The sequence below is a fragment of the Cannabis sativa genome, chromosome 2 (assembly GCF_029168945.1).
Source record: "Cannabis sativa cultivar Pink pepper isolate KNU-18-1 chromosome 2, ASM2916894v1, whole genome shotgun sequence".
Taxonomy (NCBI): domain Eukaryota; kingdom Viridiplantae; phylum Streptophyta; class Magnoliopsida; order Rosales; family Cannabaceae; genus Cannabis; species Cannabis sativa.
Window position 1 is genome coordinate 8,305,850 of NC_083602.1, and position 18,304 is coordinate 8,324,153.

The following is an 18,304-nucleotide window of genomic DNA, read 5'->3' on the forward strand; positions in this document are numbered from 1 at the left end:
TGTTATCCTCATTTGAGGCCATATAATCGGCATAAGATGGATTATAGATCACGATAGTGTCACATTCTTGAAAGTGCTCCCACTTTCTACAAAGGGCTACATATGTGAAAGCAATGAAGGAAGGGTTTACATTGCACGAAATGTTGTTTTCGATGAACAACATTACCACACTTAAAAGCACTTTCCTCTAACCATACGGTACACTCTTTGAAACTCTACCTCATTTCCTTTCAACTAGCACCAATACTGCATGCAACATCACCCGTACTAGTATACCTTTCTTTGTTGACCCTACTGTGTCCTCAAGCTTTGCACCTAATACCCTACCCTATTTGAGCCACATATCCCAAATCCTAATGATCAACAACATGTAGAACCCCAGCTGTTCCCACGCACTCCCTTTATCTCAAGAATAGTGACATACACATGCACATACCGGTACCTGCACCGACCTAGTGATCTACATATGCCTGTTACGACGAAATCAAAACCATGACTTACCTATTCCTCTGCCAATTTCAACAAGTGACTCGGTTTTACCGACGAGTGAACCATCTCGAGACCACCAACTGCTCGCCTTCCACAATTCTCTCATTTTCCAACATCGAATGACCATTGGCTTCCCATTTCTTGGGCGAATGCTTCTGCTTGGGCAATACAACACGGTCCACCTGAGTTCCTCCCATAGGTAGAACTCACACAATGAGAGTTAGATCTCAAAATGGCATCACTAAAACCCAAGCCTCATCTTGCTACTTAATCACCCTCTCCCACACAAATCCGCTTATTCCTTTGAACCAGAAGTCTCTTAAAAGCTACCCTAAGCAATACGTAAATGCCAAGCTTGCTAAGCTTTATGAATACTGATGTACAAAGCCCTTACCAACAAAAAAACATGGACAACGGTCCACCTTATCCAAAAGATATGCAGGTTTTCACAAATAAATGGGTTCATAGGGTCAGGCTCAATTCAGAGGTGGATCACCTGGACAAATGCAAGTCAAGATTAGTTGCTAAAGGCTACCTCCAAACTCCTTGTATTGATTATGAAGACACCTTTAGTCCTATAGGTGAAGCCAAAGGATCGTGATCGAGTTGTTCTTTTTTCTCTTCTTGTCAACAAAAAATTGGTGTGTCGAGCAATTGGATGTCGACGATGCCGCTCTCCTCGATGGCACTTTCTTAATGAAACTGTCTATATGCAACAACCCCTTAAAGTTTTGTTGATCCATCTAAGCGGTATCACTGTATGTCTCCTTCACAAAGGCAACTTATACGATTTAAAATAGGGCTCCACGGGCACTTGGAATAACAAGCTCAAGCAAAGCTCTACAATTCATTAGGGATTTTCAGGACTCAAAATGCGATAGCTCACTTTTTATTCATGGCTCTGGCAAGACACTTAGTTTACCTACCGGTTTATGTGGACGATATACTACTCACAGGTCCAAATCCTCTCTCTTATTAACAATTTTATCTACGCCCTCAACACCGAATTTTCATTAAAAAAGATGCCTGAGGGCCAATTCATTACTTCTTAGGAGTTGAAGTTTACTGAGAGAAAAATGGCATGTACCTCAGAGACAGAAAGCAAATATCATAAGGCGACTTGCTTACTAAAGTTCACATGGAGGGAGCTAAGAGTTGTCCCTAACCCTACAAGTTCAATCTCGAAGTTGAGTCTACTTGATGGAGATCCTTTCAAAGATATCACTTTGTGTAAGAAGTACAATCGGGGCCTTTACGAGTACTTCGAGCTTAACTCGACACTCGGTGTGTTGCCTACATCACCAACAAGGATTAAGCCAATTACTTAAGGCTCCCACCTGTCATCAGCACCGGGAAGCATGTAAACATGCGCTTACCTCGTATGCTAAAAGGCACTCTCACACGAAGGCATATGGCTCGGACCAACTTAGATAACTTTCATTTGTAAGGTTACAGCCGTTGCGAGATTGGGCCAAGGGTTTGCATCGATGATAGGGAGATCAACAGTTGGTTATCTTATGTTTTTGGTGTGACAAATTTGGTGTCTTGGTTTCGCCAGAAGCAACATGTTATTGCTCGATCAAGCACAGAGAGTGAGTTTAAAGCTCTTACTTTTAATGTTGTTGCTGAAGCTTCAATGGATCTTATCCCTCCTTTCTGAACTTCAAGTATCTCGATCTAAACCACACTGTTCTATGGAGTTGACAATCAAGGTGCCACCGCACTTGCTGCCAATCCAAGTGTTTTATGCACGATGCGAAATACATTGAAATTGATCTCACATTCTTGTTCAAAGATTAGATACTATCAGAAACAACTATCGATCCTGCTATGTTCCATCGTTTGATCAAGGCATGCTTGAGATAATCTTGACTAAACCCTTTAACTACAAATCGGTTTCAAGCTACTTCTAAAGGGCAAATTTCATATGGCATCATCACCATTTCGTTTGGGGGGATATTAACCTTGTATTACGTTAGTTAATGTTTAGTTAGTTAATTTTATTACCCGCAAGTTGTTGTTAGTTAGTTATTTTTCTCGTTTTCTCAACTTGTACTTGTTTTCTCGATATTATAAATAAAGACTTAAGCTAACCATTATTTTGGTTAAGCTTCTTCTTGGCAATCGTTTTTCTTTGCTCTGCACAATTCACTCTGCATTTCTTTACGTTAGCTGGTTTTTGCCTTGATGAGGCTTCTACGGAGAGAACAACTCCAATGCTTGCTTTATAATGATTGATGCTGGCTCAACACATATTGGTGTGATGCATGCTAGTGTTCAGTTTAATCCAAAAAATCCATTACCCCTATCACTAAAATTAATGTCTAAATTACACTATATTATAATATAATATATGTATATATATAAACGTGATATATGAATGCTTATTTTCAATACTCATAACACCAAATATTTTCTAACATATAATTCTCTTACAAGAAAACACATTTGTAGAATGATCGATAAAATTATATGTAAGTACAATAATATAATATACAAATGTATAAGTATATAAACATATTAATCACGTGATATATATATGGATAATTATCTATTACCATAACACCAAATATTACAACACAAAATATTTTCTAACATATAATTCTTTTGTAAGAAAACACATTTGAGAATGATCGATAAAATTATATAAGTAGAACATGATAATTGAATTTAACATACCGTGACAAAAACTTAGAAAACTATGATAGAAAAAATTTACTTTTGGCTCTATGATTTCTTCTACTATCCTCCACCTTAATTGTAGATAAAAATAATTCAATTGTGCTTGAGAGGAGTAAATAGAAATTTGTGTTCTTCTATTATTAACTTGGATTGTTCATAAAAATTATTGCCTTGAGAGACTAAGAAAACGACCGAAAATAATCATATTTCGGATTGTTATGTTTTTAGTTTAGTGGTTATTACAATTATTCATATATTTCAATATTATTATATGTATATATAGATATATACATATAATATAACATACACACTTATTTTTATATTTTGTTTGTATTCATGATTAAACATACATTAAATTTTCATGCTAACTCAACATTACATGACATATAGTAATAACAATCGGTAACATCAAATAAATTAAAAAAAATTAGGGTTTTTAAATTTATAGGCTTTACATAAGGTTATCTTTTTCTTCTCTGCGGCCATGTTCGCAACCTTCCCTTAACATAGGTGTGCTAGGTCGGCTCAGATTGTGTTTTTGCTATTGCGATTCGATTTTTGCTACGTAATTAGTCTTATCTCGGTGAAATAGTTTTGAAAGTGTTTTAGTCTTGTCTTTGAAACATGATTTTTAATGTTTTAGTCTTCGTATCCGTGACATAGTTTTGAGTGTTTTAGTCTTGTCTCGTGTAACATGATTTTATTTTTGTTGCTAGTTGCTTATTTTTTCTTCGATGACTCACCATCAAATACTGCATCGGTAGTTGGGAATAACAAGTTCTCGGTGATTTCAAAGGAGTTGTTAAGTAAAGTGCGAACACGTACCTTGCACCATAGTTTCGAGTGCTTTCCGAAGCTACGAAGTTAAATAAACACGATGCAACAATTTTTACTATTGTGTTCTCTACGTATTCGTAGATGAAACTCGAATATAAGTATTCTTAAGTTTAAAGCTCGTGATGTTCTTGTCGAATCTTTTTCATTTATTGATTTTATCATTTTAATTTTTTGTCGAAAACAATCTTCCAGAGATTAATTGATTGATTATTTGACTCGGTTTTCTATTTTTAATCGTGATCGTGTCTCCAAATGAGGGAGATGTCCCAATGGGATTGCGGTATCATTTTAGTTAATTCTTATTAATAAAATTGTATGATTTATCAAAAAAAAATTATATTATAATATTATTCTTCAATATAAACTATCCATTATCCGAAGAAAATAAGAAAATTGTGAGTTGGTACAGTTGTATCTAAAATTGAATGAAGAGGAAATTAAACCCTATACCCTTTTTATATTGTTCTCTTTTATTTTTATCCTCTTTTTAAAAGTCTATCATTTTTACCTCTTTTTTTAAACATTGTACCAATTTTACCCTTATTACTTCAAGATACTCTCCATGTGACTCTCTTATGTGAGGGTATTTTAGGTACAATACATATAAAAAGAGGTATGTTTTAAATAAATATAAAATTAGAGGTAAATTTGATAAATTGATTAATAAAAGTGGTATTTTTAAACTTACCCCAAAACTGAAAGAGGTATTTTTTTGAATAAATTCTAACGGGCCGGAGAAGGTAGGCCCAATAATAGAAACTGAGTCCAGCCCATTAACACAGCCAACTAATGATTTATCCGTTGAAGAAAACCTTCCTCATCAGTCTCCGTCGTCGTCAAAAAACTCTTAAACCTCTGCTCAGTGCTCTCTCACATTCTAAATCTTTCTTTCCAAGGATAGAGAGGACTAACATAGCATTAGAATCAAGATGAAATTGACCTTCAAAACCTAGAAATGGCGGATGGTTAGTTTCCTGTTTTTCCAATCTCATGGATGCCATCATCGCCTCTCGTCTTCTTCCCACTCACTTCCCTCCTCTATTCTCATCTCCGCATCCAAACTCATCACTCCCGCCATTTTCAAGAACTCGCCGTATCAGAACTCAGTCTCTCGCTTCCAAATTACAGAAACGTCAACTAATTTTATTCCCACATGTGTATAAATTTGCTGCATTTAGCTCCATAGAGCCTTGCTGTAGCTCACTGTGCTCCGAACAGGTAGTGAAAGAGGAACGTGTTGCTTCTTCTAGCCTGAATTCTCCGGAGCCAGAGGGAAGACTGCTTAAATGTGTGGCAAATAAAATAGTTTTGGCTTTGTTTTGTTTCGCAATCGGTTTCGCTCCAATTCGAGGGATTCGTGTGTCTGCCATTGCGGCTCCGGTTGCGGAGGTTTTGGGCAGAAGGGTGAAGGAGAATGAGAAGGAGAAAGAGAAAGGGAATGAAGGGAGTTCGAGGAGTCATGAGTATGCAGATTGCACGCGGAGATTACTAGAAACGGTGTCGTTTCTGTTGAGGAGTATAGAAGAGGCGAGGAAAGGAAATGGGGATGTGAAACAAGTCGAGGCGGCGTGGAAGGCGGTGAAGGCGAAGAAGGAGGAGTTGCAGGACGGAATCATGAATGGGCTTCATGTGGAGTTAATGGAATTGAAGAGAGATAAGGAGAAGTTGGAGAATCGGTCGGAGGAGATTGTGGATGCTGTGGTGAACACGAGGAGAGAATACGAGAAGTCGCTGGGGAATGTGGATAAAGAATTGGGGGATATGAAGGAGAGGTTGGAGGCGAGCTTGAAACGGCTGGAGCAAGAGTATAGTTCTATGTGGGAAAGAATTGGGGAGATTGAGGATGTTATTCTGAGGAAAGAGACAGCGGCAATGAGTTTTGGGGTGAGAGAGCTTTGTTTCATTGAGAGGGAGTGTGAGCAGTTGGTTCAAGGTTTTAATCGGGAAATGAGACGAAAGGGTATGGAAAGGTACGAGAGGTTGTATTTTGTAGTATGAAAAGAAAGCATTTTTGGTGTTCTTACCCCTTCAGGAGTCTAAATTTAAAACGAAGAATGCATTTGCCAAGTTCAGCTTTTTATGAAAAGAATGCATTTTTGTTCTGCAGCACTATGGTGCTGCTGGCTGAGGAATATGGTTTGGTTTTGATGTTCTTATTTGCTTGCTCAATAGGAATCTGGTGACTCACGGTTCTTTTGCTAGCTCACTGTCTTCTTGATTAAAACTTGCATTATAATGCTTCTTTTGATATTTATCTCATATTGTGATTGTTATTCTCTTTCATTGGCACTCATCTGGGCCATTTGGATTTGAAGCTGGTCAGCTCTGACAGTGTAGGCATTTATACCGAAATTATATAACAAAAACAAACTTAAAACTTCATCAAGCTTTCCAGACCCATGGCTCTTGAGAAAAATACTGTGAACAATTACAGATGATGTTTCTTGTTGATTCAATTGTCTTTTTGAATGCTGCATGATTTGAATTACCTTGCAATATCATTTTTAAAAGAGGTTGATGAAGTTTTGTTGGTCTTTTCTCAGTATCTATTGTTATTTCGTTGCAGTGTGCCAAAAGCGCCACCAGTCACCAAACTTTCTAAAACTGATATTCAGAAAGAGTTAGAAAGTGTGCAAAGAAATCATTTGGAACAAATTATTTTGCCTAGTGTCTTGGAAGATAATGATCTTGGCTCATATTTTGACAACAATGCTAGTGATTTCGCTCAACATATAAAACAAAGACTTAGAGAGTCAAGAGAGATGCAGAAGTATGTAGAGGCTCGTATAAGAAAAGATATGAAGAAGTTTGGTGATGAAAAACGTTTTGTTGTGCTTACCCCAGAAGATGAGGTGGTGAAGGGTTTTCCTGAAATCGAGATGAAGTGGATGTTTGGAGACAAAGAAGTAATGGTTCCTAAAGCTGTTAGCCTTCATTTGTATCATGGGTGGAAGAAATGGCGTGAGGAAGCCAAGGCAGAACTTAAAAAAAAGTTGTTAGAAAATATTGAGTTTGGTAAAGACTATGTAGCTGAAAAACAGGTAAAATTTTCCTTTACAATTCTTGCCTTTATATAAATTTAAGAAAATTGATGTGCTTATTTACAATTGTTTTTTTTTTTCACTGTACTTTAATGACAGGAACATATTCTTCTGGATCGAGATAGAGTAATGTCGAAGACTTGGTACAATGAGGAGAAAAAGAGGTGGGAGATGGATCCACTTGCTGTTCCTTTTGCTGTGTCAAAGAAACTTGTAGAGCATGCGCGGATTAGGCATGATTGGGCAGTAATGTATGTTGCAATAAAGGGGGATGACAAAGATTATTTTGTTGACATAAAGGTAAGTTCCATAGTTAATTTTCTCACTATGAGTTAATTTCTGTACTTATATATGCTCATACACTTACATTCCTATTCCAGGAATTTGATATGCTATATGAAGATTTCGGAGGGTTTGATGGCCTGTATATGAAAATGCTTGCCAATGGTATTCCAACTACTGTTCACCTGATGTGGATCCCTTTTCTCAGAATTGAATCTTCAGCAACAGTTTCTCTTGACACTAAGGCTGTCTCAACAATGCTTCAATGCTTTATGGAAGACAGAAATTGTTTCATATGCAAGAGATTGGCTAATTATGAACTTTACAGAAGCAAATGATGACATAATGATGGCAATTGTGTTTCCTATACTGGAGCTTGTGATCCCTTACCCTGTAGGGTTTTGTTTTTCATCTTTGCATATTATTTTTTCTGTTATACTTACTAACTCTATTTTAAAGTTCTGAAATTGTTGATTGGTTCATTCCAGGTAAGAATCAAGCTGGGGATGGCATGGCCTGAGGAAATCGATCAAGCTGTTGACTCAACATGGTACTTGAAATGGCAATCTGAGGCAGAAAAGAGTTACAAATCCAGAAAGAGAGATGACTTCCAATGGTTTTTCTTGTTTACTATAAGAACTGTTATATATGGATATATGTTGTTTCATGTCCTCCTATTTCTGAAAAGAAGAATCCCAGTAGTTCTTGGTTTTGGGCCATATAGAAAAGATCCAAACTTTCGGAAATTAGGGAGAATGGTATTGCTTCATTCCTTACCCCAATTTATATAAATATTTATTTATGGTATAAATTCACAATATTGTGTATGACCTGTTCTTCGTCATTCCGTATGATTTGATTGTAAGTTCCTGCATGACTAATTTAAGTTCAAGCCGTACTAAGGTTCTTACATTTAACCCGTCATAGTTAAACACTAACTTAAGTAACTGCAAAATAACTGTTTTACTACCCTTACCCTGCTATTTTTTTTTGTCATTGTGCAACAAAGGAAACATTAGTAGATCTGAAGATTGTTATTGGCTACTATGCTTGATCAAGTGCTTGGGCATCTTTGTTCTGATCCCATTATCCTACTGTTTACCTGCTATTATGCAGAAATATTATCTCAAATATAGAAAGAGGAGAGTTAAACAAAGGAAAAAGGCTGGGTTTGATCCTATAACTCGAGCTTTTGATCAAATGAAGGTATATTGTTGCCACATAAAGGTTCTTTTGATTATAGTGCCGATATTGTTTTATTTTATGGTCTGAAAAATCTTTTCTGGTTTGCAGAGGGTAAAAAATCCACCAATACCTTTGAAAGACTTTGCAAGTATTGAGAGTATGAGAGAGGAAATGAATGAAGTTGTAAAATTTCTTCAGAATCCTCGTGCATTTCAGGAGATGGGTGCTCGTGCACCTCGGGTATATTCTTCTTAAGATATTTGCAGAAACTTCACTGTATACACATTGTCCTCCTATATAGCATGCATCATGATAAAACATATCTTTCACTGGTCTGTCTCCTATGATGAGTAAAGATAGGAGTGTGTTTATAATATATATATATATATATATACATATAAATATTTGGTGAGCTTATTGTTTATATAGTTTGCATGGTTTCGAAATGTTTCCTACCATTGGAAGCTCATGCTGACATTTCTCTTCTTCTAGTTCTTTATTTAATAGTGTTTGGTCTAAGAATTAGAAATAAAAAAATTAAAAAAAAAATATAAGTTCAGCTTAAGTACATGCATTTGTTTTTACTAGTTTTAGCACAGGTGTTCAAGGAAGCGGTGACTGATGTGATGAGCATCTAAGATGGTTGTCGCTTATATTGCAGGGAGTTCTTATTGTTGGTGAGAGAGGCACAGGAAAGACATCTCTAGCATTGGCTATAGCAGCAGAAGCTAAGGTTCCTGTTGTTGAAGTGAAAGCTCAAGAGTTGGAAGCAGGATTATGGGTTGGGCAAAGTGCATCAAATGTTAGGGAGCTATTTCAAACCGCAAGAGATCTGGTTCTCATCTAAAATCTTCTTATTACTGTCACATTTATCTTCTTACAATATTTTTTAAAAAAATCGGTGAAAATGTATGTGAGGATTCAATATTAAGAAGTAAAAAAGAAGGAAAGAAAAAACAGAGAAATATTTACTTGTACATTGAAAAAGATTTTGGAAATGAAGAAAAAAAAAAATAAAAAATCATACTCTAAAATTGTGGAGACTTGTCATATCTTTTAGAAAGATTATTTGTTATTTTGAAGGAATAATTAACAGATTAGATTAGAATAATGATGTTTTTGAGTTTTAACTTATATTTGCTTACCATTGACATTTTTAGCTTTGAAAAGGAAGAGGCTAGTTCCAATTTCAGATGCTGCAGCTGAGAAACCTTCATATGAAAAATACATGAAGGCTGCTAGACAAAATAGGAATATTTTACAAAATTATTTAACTATACTTTTTCTAAAAATTTGCTCTCTAACTTTGTGTTTGAATCCAAAATAGGAAATAAAATTGTTTAGAATTTTTGTTTTCCTTCCTATAATTTTATTTCCAAACATAGAGAGGGAAACTTTCAATTCCTGTCCTCGTGGTTTCTCTCTCTCTCTCTCTCTTTCTCTCTCTCTCTCTCTCTCTCTCTCTCTCTCTCTCTCTCTCTCTCTCTCTTTCAGCTTATTTTACAAGAAGTTGAGCATCAATGAATGTATGAACGATGGAGAGAAACTGAAAAACTGAGTCTAAATGATGATGTGGAATATATATGGAACTGAATTTCGCCATCGCTGTAATTGAAATCTATCCAAAAAAAAAAAGTTCTGCCATTGCTTATGGAACTGCTTTTGTTTGTTCCAAAAAAAAAAATTATTTTATTGTTAAATTTGATAAGAGACAGGTTGTTTTGTGCTCTATCTTTTCTTAAGTACTATGATTTCATTTCCAGGCCCCAGTAATCATATTTGTGGAGGATTTCGACCTTTTTGCTGGAGTTCGTGGCACATATATTCACACTAAAAATCAGGATCATGAGGCTTTCATCAATCAACTTCTTGTGGAGCTTGATGGGTAACTTCTTGTTTACCGTAATCCGATCTGTGGCGTCTAAGTCTTGCCACTTAGTCATGCCCTTACTTTATTTTATCCACACTTTCAGTCCGTGTCCGTGCTTGCCTCTTTATTATTAATAGTAATGGAGCAACCTGCATTGTTTGCTCTCCCTATGCAATCTCTGCAGTTTCTCATTATTTTCCTTTTTGCAGGTTTGAAAAACAAGATGGGGTTGTTTTGATGGCCACGACTAGAAATCTGCAACAAGTTGATGAGGCCTTGCAGCGGCCTGGTCGGATGGATAGAATATTTCATCTTCAAAGACCAACGCAAGCAGAAAGAGAGAGAATATTACAGATTGCTGCAAAAGAGAGTATGGACACTGAGCTGATTGACTTTGTAGACTGGAAAAAGGTAGTTTCAATCTCCTAAATGACTTTTGTTTGTTTGACTTTCATTGAATTCTTAATCCCATGGTTTCTAGGGATGATCATACAGTATTTATTTTGGCATATTGCTAATGGATTTTTGGAGTGCTGCTCGGTTTTCTCTATCTTATTCCATGGTTGATAGAATGAGTTGGTAATTTTCTCTTGATACCTGAACATATTTTGCCTTCAGGTTGCTGAAAAGACAGCTCTTTTACGACCTATAGAACTAAAACTTGTCCCAGTGGCATTGGAAGGAAGTGCTTTCCGGAGCAAATTTCTTGATACAGATGAACTTATGAGCTACTGTGGATGGTTTGCGGTACGAACAAAATTTTCGTCTCATTGTTCCTTTGAGAGTTTGATTTACTTGATTGATCTAAACTTGAATGTGAAGCCTTCTAGATATATTTGCATTATGCAGCTCTCTCTTCATATTTTACTCTTTTTCTTATTGTTTTGTTTTGTATATGTTTATTATTTATTTATTTTTATTATACATCATTTGAAGAAGATATTTATAGAGGGCTGGATCTGTTGAATAAAATTAGTATGTTTCCAGACTTTCAGTGGTATTATTCCTAATTGGGTGCGAAGAACCAAACTTTCAAAGATGCTAAGCAAAATGCTGGTGAATCATCTTGGGCTTACATTGACTAAAGAAGATCTGCAAAATGTGGTTGATCTAATGGAACCATATGGTCAGATAAGCAATGGAATAGAATTTCTCAGCCCCCCTATTGATGTAAGATACTATTATTTTCCTCAGGATCATAGTATATGCTCCTTGTTCTAGATTAATGCTTTTTTTTTTTTAAATTATTATGGTTTCATAATGACAGTGGACGAGAGAAGCCAAATTTCCGCATGCTGTTTGGGCTGCTGGGCGCAGCCTAATTACTGTTCTACTTCCAAACTTTGATGTTGTAGATAATCTATGGCTTGAGCCATTGTCTTGGGAGGTTTGCCATTTTTGCAACTTCATATGATTAAATCATTTAAGTATATTTATTGTGTGTGCTATAGAAATTTAACTTTTATATCTAAAAGATCTTCTCTATTTGCTATTGGTGATACGAGCTGTATGGTTGTAGTGCATTTCCGTACCTTGAGGTGATTAATCGTTAAATTAGGCTCCTTAAGATTAGATTCTGTTGCTAGGGGTGTAGTGTATCTCCGTGCCTTTGTTGTATTATTATTTGGTTATCTTATTCAACATTATGTTCAATAGCTGATTTTCTCTATATATACTTAGAAAAACGTGAAGAGTTAGCATGTAAATTACGCCTAGAGGAACGCTAATACTCTAACCTGCAGGGAATTGGGTGTACAAAGATCACTAAAGCAAGAAATGAAGGCTCCACCAATGGGAATTCTGAGTCACGGTCATACCTAGAAAAGAAACTTGTATTTTGTTTTGGTTCCCATATTGCATCTCAAATGCTGCTTCCTTTTGGAGAGGAGAACTTTCTGTCTTCCTCAGAACTTCAACAAGCACAGGAGGTTGACAACATCTATGCTTTATGTTAATTTTTTGTAACACAAGAAACCTGGATGGCTCTTATAAAATGCTACAACTTTATTTCGTCCTTACTCCTTTTGGCCATTTGAAACAGATAGCTACGAGAATGGTTATTCAATATGGATGGGGACCTGATGATAGCCCTGCAATATACTATCATACTAATGCGGTATTCTCCTTTCTTTATCCCCTAGAGTTTCATTCGGTTATGAATAGGACAGGTAGAGAGAGAGAGGAAATATGGTGATAATAATAATAAAAAAGTGAAGCATGTGGTGTCCTATATTCATCAACTTACATTTCAAGTCCTCACCTTCCTGGGCCTCAAACTGTGTTGTAGAATTCTTAAAACATTCCTTATTCAAGTTAAGAAGGCATGTATTCTTGGGAGTGAAAATAAGCTAGGAAGCATTCATATGAAAAGGGAAGCTTCTGTACAGCAAAAGAAGAATATATAATCACTCATTTAAATAACCATCTTTTCTGGTTTGATTGCTATGGCAGTCTAAACTGGCAAAGTGGAAACTTTTTCTTCCGATAACCATGAATCTTAGGTTGGGAGATTGATCATTTTGCTGCTTAATTGACAGATTGTATTTTGTGTTTGGCGCAGGAAACAGCACTAAGTATGGGAAACAACCATGAGTACGAAATGGCAACAAAAATTGAAAAGGTACTAACTTGTAGCCACCTTGCATGTTACTTTTCTTTCCCACACTAACATAATAGATACTGTTATAAGTTCTGTCCTGGCTCTAATAATATATTCCTGTTGGGGTTTTGTATACATATTTTTCAGATGTATTATTCAGCATTTTACAAGGCAAAAGAAATGCTTCAGAAAAACCGTCAGGTTCTTGAGAAGATCGTTGAAGAGTTAATGGAATTTGAAATCTTGACTGGGAAGGTACATATAAGTCATCTAGTACTGTTTGACTAATTATAATTTGTTTCATCTGACAACAATAATTTGTTCCAATCCTTTTTTTTTTAAATCATCACATTCTGTGCAATGACCCGTGAAACATTGGAATTGGAAATTCCAAAAGAGAAAACCTTTATGTTTAGAAGATATGTTTTATGTATCCACAGGATTTGCAAACAATACTTGAAGATAACGGTGGGATTAGAGAGAAAGAACCATTTTTCCTTTCTAAAGTTCAGGAAGTAGAGGTAATTTATAATCGAATGAATTAAACTTTATACACTTCCTTGTAAGATTCATAACATTTTTGTCCATTTCTTTTTCCAGCCATCATCTAGCAACTTTCTTGATGAAGGAACTAAGTTGGCTACAGCGCTTCTAAGTGAAGCATCTTAAGTCTAGAGAAGCAAGCGGCCTTTGAAATAAGCTCCACATCTTTGATTGAAAATAGTTGTGTTTTCTGAAGAGTCAAAGACACAATGTAAATCGGCTTTCGTTGAGAAGAGGCGAAAATTTTCCTTCTCAAGCATTTACGTAAGAGCTTCCATTATCTTTTCTGAATTTTTATTTTTGTAATTAAAATTATTTATAGTAAAATAAAAATCATTGGTAGAAGAGGTGTTTATGATATTCTTCATCAATTAGAGATCATCAAAATCTGAAATAACCAAAGCCAAATCCAAACTTAGGATTTTGGATATTCTGTATTAACACTTTCATTGCCCCACATACAAAAATATATTGCTAGAGTAGAGTCTGGTCTTAAATCTATAACTGACTTATTACGATCAAGAACTGTAGATGTAAAAGATTTACATAGAAAAAAAAGAGAAAAAAAAAGAATATAGACTAAAATATCAAAGCATCAGCTTGGAGAAATGATGACCCCACAGGAGGGCTACTAGTGTTACTACTAGTAGTGTTACTGGTAGGTGATGGGGCAGTAAAGATAGTCTTATCTTTTGATGTCACATCTTGACAAATGCTTTTTCTCCTTGGCTTAGCCTCACCAAGCATGGTTATTATGTCCCTCATTGATGGTCTATCTTTGGGAAGTTTTGCTGTGCAAAGAAGAGCAATTCTGAGCACAAGTAGCATCTCTTCTTGGATATGCTTGCATTGTCCAGAAATATAAGGGTCCAAAGCTTCTTCTATGGTTCTTTTGTTTCGTATCTTACTCCTAACCCATTCCACTATATCGACTGACTCCCCAAATGAAGGGTCTAGCGGTGTCTTTCCACTTAGAAGCTCTAATAGAACAACTCCATAGCTATATATATCAATCTTCTCATCAACTTTCATTGTGTAACCATATTCTGCCACATAACAAAAGAAAAAGTAAAGAATGAACTATTAGATTTTATTTATGAATGTTGCTTTTTCTTTCATATCTAAACTATAACAAAATCTTCAAAGAATTATGTTACATACACCTGGCATCATTTTTTTACTACATAGTTTTAAAGAGTAATATATGTGCATGATTTTAAAGAGTACATCATATTTTGTGCACGTTATTACTACTCAATTTCAAATAGTGAAATTGTTATAAATGATATAATTTACGAAATATTAATTTTAATTTGTATTTTCGAAAACCACTTTATAGTGTAAGTAATTTTATTAATCTGCTACTAAGTTAGTTAAAATGACGTGTGATTACACTAGTATTTTCTACTATTAATTTATATTATGGCAAGCATTAGAAAAGAAAAAAAAAAGGAAATTAACTAGAAAGGAATAACGGTAAATAACAAACCTGGAGCAATGTATCCATAAGAACCAGCGACCATGGAAACGGTCTCATTCTTATGAGTCATCATCCTGGCCAACCCGAAATCTGCAACTCTGGCATCCAAATTTGCATCAAGCAAGATATTATTGGACTTGATATCACGGTGGATCACCGAAGGGTGGCAATCATGGTGGAGATAATGCAAGCCTTGGGCCACCCCAACAGCTATATTATAGCGCGATACCCAGTCCACCAACAATTTCCCAGCTTGGTTTCCATGGAGGGCCGTGGCAAGGTTCCCATTCGGCATGAACTCATAGATCATCATCACCTCTGTCTGATTGTGGAGATAACCCAGTAGCCGTACGATGTTTCTGTGTCGAAGCCTGCCCAGAAGATTTACTTCGCCCAGTAGGTCATCGCCGCTTTCCATGTCCGAACTCGACCTCCATAGCTTCTTTACAGCCACACTCGAATTGGGTCCGTGGCTTTCGGCCTTGTAAACCACCCCGGTACCTCCCATTCCTATTATGTTTGACTCCTTTATGCTTGATAAGATGTCGCAACAACTGAAGTTCACTCTTTGGAAAGCTACAAGTCTCCATGGCCATTCATCGTTTCCCTTGTAGAAAAAGTCTCCCAAGAAACTGTTATAGAGATACCATTTTCTGTACACGTATCTCCCTGTAAAGAAGGTCAGGAAGAGAGAACAAATCACTGATATTCCGACAATGAATCCAATGACGACGTGGTTGATGTGAACAGTTTTCGCTTGCCCCTTTTTTGTTGCAGAACTTCTTGGGCAAGGTGGAAGTATGGCACCACAAAGCCCTTGGTTGCCTATAAGGTCGTTGGGGTTGATGGTCATTAGTATGCCATTGGTGGGTGCCGAGCTGCGAGGTTGTTGTAAGACAAGTTGAGCATTTCCAAGGCCGGTGAGCTTCCAAAGTCCTACCGGTATTCCACCGGAAAGAGAATTTGGAGAGGTCAAGAATGGATAAGGTGGGCATTGTGGCTATTGGGTTCGGGATTTCTCCAGTGAAAGAGTTGTTATGTAGGTTCAAATTGACGAGCTTCTCACAAGAAGCTAAACTCTCTGGAATTTTTCCGAGAACCGGTTGTTTGAAAGATCAAGGACTGAGAGAGAAGGGCAATCTTGAAGCTGGTGCTGGGATTTTGCCTTCCAGGTGGTTGTTGGAGGCCATAAAAGTTTGGAGATTTGGGAGGGAGAGAATACTAGAAGGAAGATATGATACAAGGTGGTTCCAAGAGACATCGATGAAAGAAAGCGATGTAGACATAGCAATATCTGATGGAATATGGCGGTGAGATTGTTTTTGGCCAATTCTAGCCGCTCGAGAATTGGTAGGCTTCCAAAGCCAACGGGATAGTCCCTGAAATGAGATTATGTTGTATTCGAACCCGAGACCAAGGACAAACAAGTTGAAAGACCTAACGGGATTAAACTCGAAAATGAATTGTTGAAGAGGATGAGTTTAGTGAGATTCACCGGAGTCACACAAACCTGGTGGAATCTCACCTGATAATGAATTTGATGACACGTCTAACCATTTTAAAGGTGAGTTCTTTCCAAGGTTCATAGGCAAAGGACCTGTTAAGTTATTCTTCCACAGCTCAAGAATCTCTAACTTAGTTAGCTCCTCCAGCTTGTGAGGAACCAAACCAGATAGATTATTGCACATCAAGTTCAACAGCCGCAAATTCTTCAACTCTTGCAAGCTCTCCTGGTATCTCGCCTGAAATCTGATTATCGGAAAGGTCCAAAAACACAAGCGATGCTATGTTGCCAATCTCTGGTGGGATCCTTCCTTGAAACTTATTTCTGTATAAAAAAACTGTTGTAAGTTTCTGCAGCTTACCCATCTCAGGTGGTATTTGACCACTGAGATTGCCCACTGCCAAGTCAAGATACTGAAGACTTGTAAGGTTTCCAAGCTCAGCTGGGATTTCACCTTGAAAATCATTGTATCCAAGAATAATGGTCTCTAATGATGAGAGTTCCCCAAGCTCTCGTGGGATTGTTCCAGTCAGATTATTACCTGAAAGGCCTAGAAACTTCAACTTCTGCAGATTCCTGTATGAGATTGGAATAGAACCTTCAAAGAAACTTCCTCTAAAATCAAGGATTTCGAGAGCTGTTGCATTGCCGAGATCCTCTGGAAGAAGGCCGGAGAAGTTATTGCTCGACGCATTAACATAAGTCAATCCGGCAGACGTTCCAAGACCTGTTGGAAACTTGCCAACAAAGAGTTTTGACTCACATCAATGGTCTTCAATGAGGTGAGATTGTACAGAGATTTCGGCAAATGAGAAGCAAACTCATTGCAGGAAATGTTAAGAGAATACAGGCTGCTCAAGCTTTGAATGTGATCCGATAAATGGCCACTGAGGCTCATGTTGGACAGATCAAGCTTTTCCACAAAGCCTTTGGAGCTGCACCAAACTCCAGTCCAGTTGCAATGAAGTGAACTGTTCTTGCTCACCGGCTTCTTCCAGTCGTTAAGGCAATCCATTGGATCAACCAAAACTGATTTTATGGACAACAAGACTGACAATTCTTCATTAGGCAGAGTCTGAGCCTCCAGAACAAAGACAAGAGAGAGACCAATGAAACAATAGAAGAACAACAGGGACTTTGGCATTGTGTTGTTCTTCTGGCTCTGCTCTTTTCAGATGTGTAGTAGCATGTCTGGGCTATCTTCTGTGGTAGTGGCAAGAGGGTGTCTTTGTATGATGACTAATAAAAAGAGGAAGAGAGTGAGATAACAGTTTTATGTATTTTGGCTGGGGAATAAAAAATAATAATAATAATAATAATAATAATAATAATAATAATAACAATAATAAATGGGGATAAACTTATTGTACTTTTGTAGATACGTGTGTTCTTGGGATCTGAACCAGCTAATTATCTGCACTTAATCACTGTGAAGCTTTGGACTTATTGAAAATCTCCCAGACAGCAAAACATGGAGAGAATGTGTTTTCAGTGACTGATTTATTATTCTTATGTTTTACCTGTATAATTTATCAATGGTCAACCCATATGGGTATTGGGTATTAACCAAATGGATGCTTTTTACATAATTATGCTGAAAGAGTAATTTGTACTGTACGTCTCTCTCACACACACAACTTATTTCCATTTTAAATAGCACAGAACAAAGTTCTTGGGTACACTGAAAAAGGAATTAGACTTATTTGGTTATGACACATTATAGGAGGGTTGCCTTTTAACATTTCTCCTTAATTAATTCATTTCTTCCATAAAAACTCTTTTCAAGAAATTA

The 18,304-nt window shown here is 36.6% G+C and overlaps 1 protein-coding gene and 1 pseudogene across 1 annotated transcript; one reads left to right on the forward strand and one right to left on the reverse strand.

Moving 5' to 3' along the window:
* Positions 1–4,833: 4,833 nt before the first annotated feature.
* On the forward strand, positions 4,834–13,873 carry LOC133034730 (probable inactive ATP-dependent zinc metalloprotease FTSHI 5, chloroplastic; annotated as a pseudogene).
* A 51-nt stretch (positions 13,874–13,924) lies between these two features.
* On the reverse strand, positions 13,925–18,030 carry LOC133034729 (leucine-rich repeat receptor-like protein kinase PXL1). The gene is given in 13 exon segments (XM_061110068.1): positions 13,925–14,574; positions 15,018–15,890; positions 15,893–15,944; positions 15,946–15,973; positions 15,975–16,104; positions 16,107–16,161; positions 16,163–16,317; positions 16,320–16,382; positions 16,385–16,418; positions 16,420–16,500; positions 16,502–16,726; positions 16,728–17,263; positions 17,266–18,030. Coding segments are annotated over 13 exon segments (3,090 nt in total). The 5' UTR covers positions 17,657–18,030; the 3' UTR covers positions 13,925–14,107.
* Positions 18,031–18,304: the final 274 nt, after the last annotated feature.